A 729-nucleotide genomic window follows, 5' to 3' on the forward strand; every position below is an offset into this window, starting at 1 on the left:
CCCCCGCCATCTCGTACGCTGCCCCCGCGCTGTCCCACGCCTCCTATGCCGCCCCCGCCATCTCCTACGCCGCCCCCGCCATCTCCTACGCCGCTCCCGCCGTGAGCGCCGTCGGCCTCGCCCCCGTCAGCACCTCCACCCACTCCTTCAGCCGCCACTCTACCTACGCCGCCCCCGCCGTGCACCAGCACGTCGAGCTGCCCGCTGTCCACCATCATGTGGAGGCTCCCATCTACGGCGCCGCTTCCTACCCCCTGCTTCTGCAGAGCAGCTACCTCAACTACTAGATTGAAACCACCACAACGCAGCGGAACAGCAGGTTCTCATTTACCAAACGGATGTTACCACAACTTTGGAAATAAACAATAATATTTTTCCACAACATTATGCCTTTTACAACTGTGCCCTTAAACACTAACTAAAACCACTATCTGCCCAGAACAAATAAAGCTTGACTTTTTGGGATCGATGGCCTAGAGATCGCTGAAGATTATGGTAGATTGCTAGAGTGGGCGTACACTAGGTTTTCGAAGCTGTGGCCCCCTCTGCTTGAAACTTAACATGACAGAATTGTCCTACAATTCAGGTGGATTCAGAGTTCCCTACACGGAAAAAAATAATTAGTTGTTGTAATCAGAAGTTGATTACTACGACCAGAAATTCTAGTAGCTTGTGGGACGATCGACTTTCTGATTGTAAGAACCAAACTGCTTCGTAGTCACTACTTAG

At 52.1% G+C, this 729-nt stretch overlaps 1 protein-coding gene across 1 annotated transcript in view; it reads left to right on the forward strand.

Annotated features, from left to right (window-relative positions):
• The window catches only part of LOC113204061 (cuticle protein 16.5-like), a 1,129-nt gene extending 681 nt beyond the window's left edge, over positions 1-448 (forward strand). Inside the window, exon 3 of the mRNA XM_052274726.1 lies at positions 440-448. Coding sequence (XP_052130686.1) covers positions 440-448 — 9 coding nt within the window. The remainder of the gene's footprint in view (positions 1-439) is intronic.
• The last annotated feature ends 281 nt before the right edge of the window (positions 449-729 follow it).

This window comes from Frankliniella occidentalis, unplaced genomic scaffold, assembly GCF_000697945.3.
Source record: "Frankliniella occidentalis isolate FOCC.00 unplaced genomic scaffold, Focc_3.1 Scaffold429, whole genome shotgun sequence".
Classification (NCBI taxonomy): domain Eukaryota; kingdom Metazoa; phylum Arthropoda; class Insecta; order Thysanoptera; family Thripidae; genus Frankliniella; species Frankliniella occidentalis.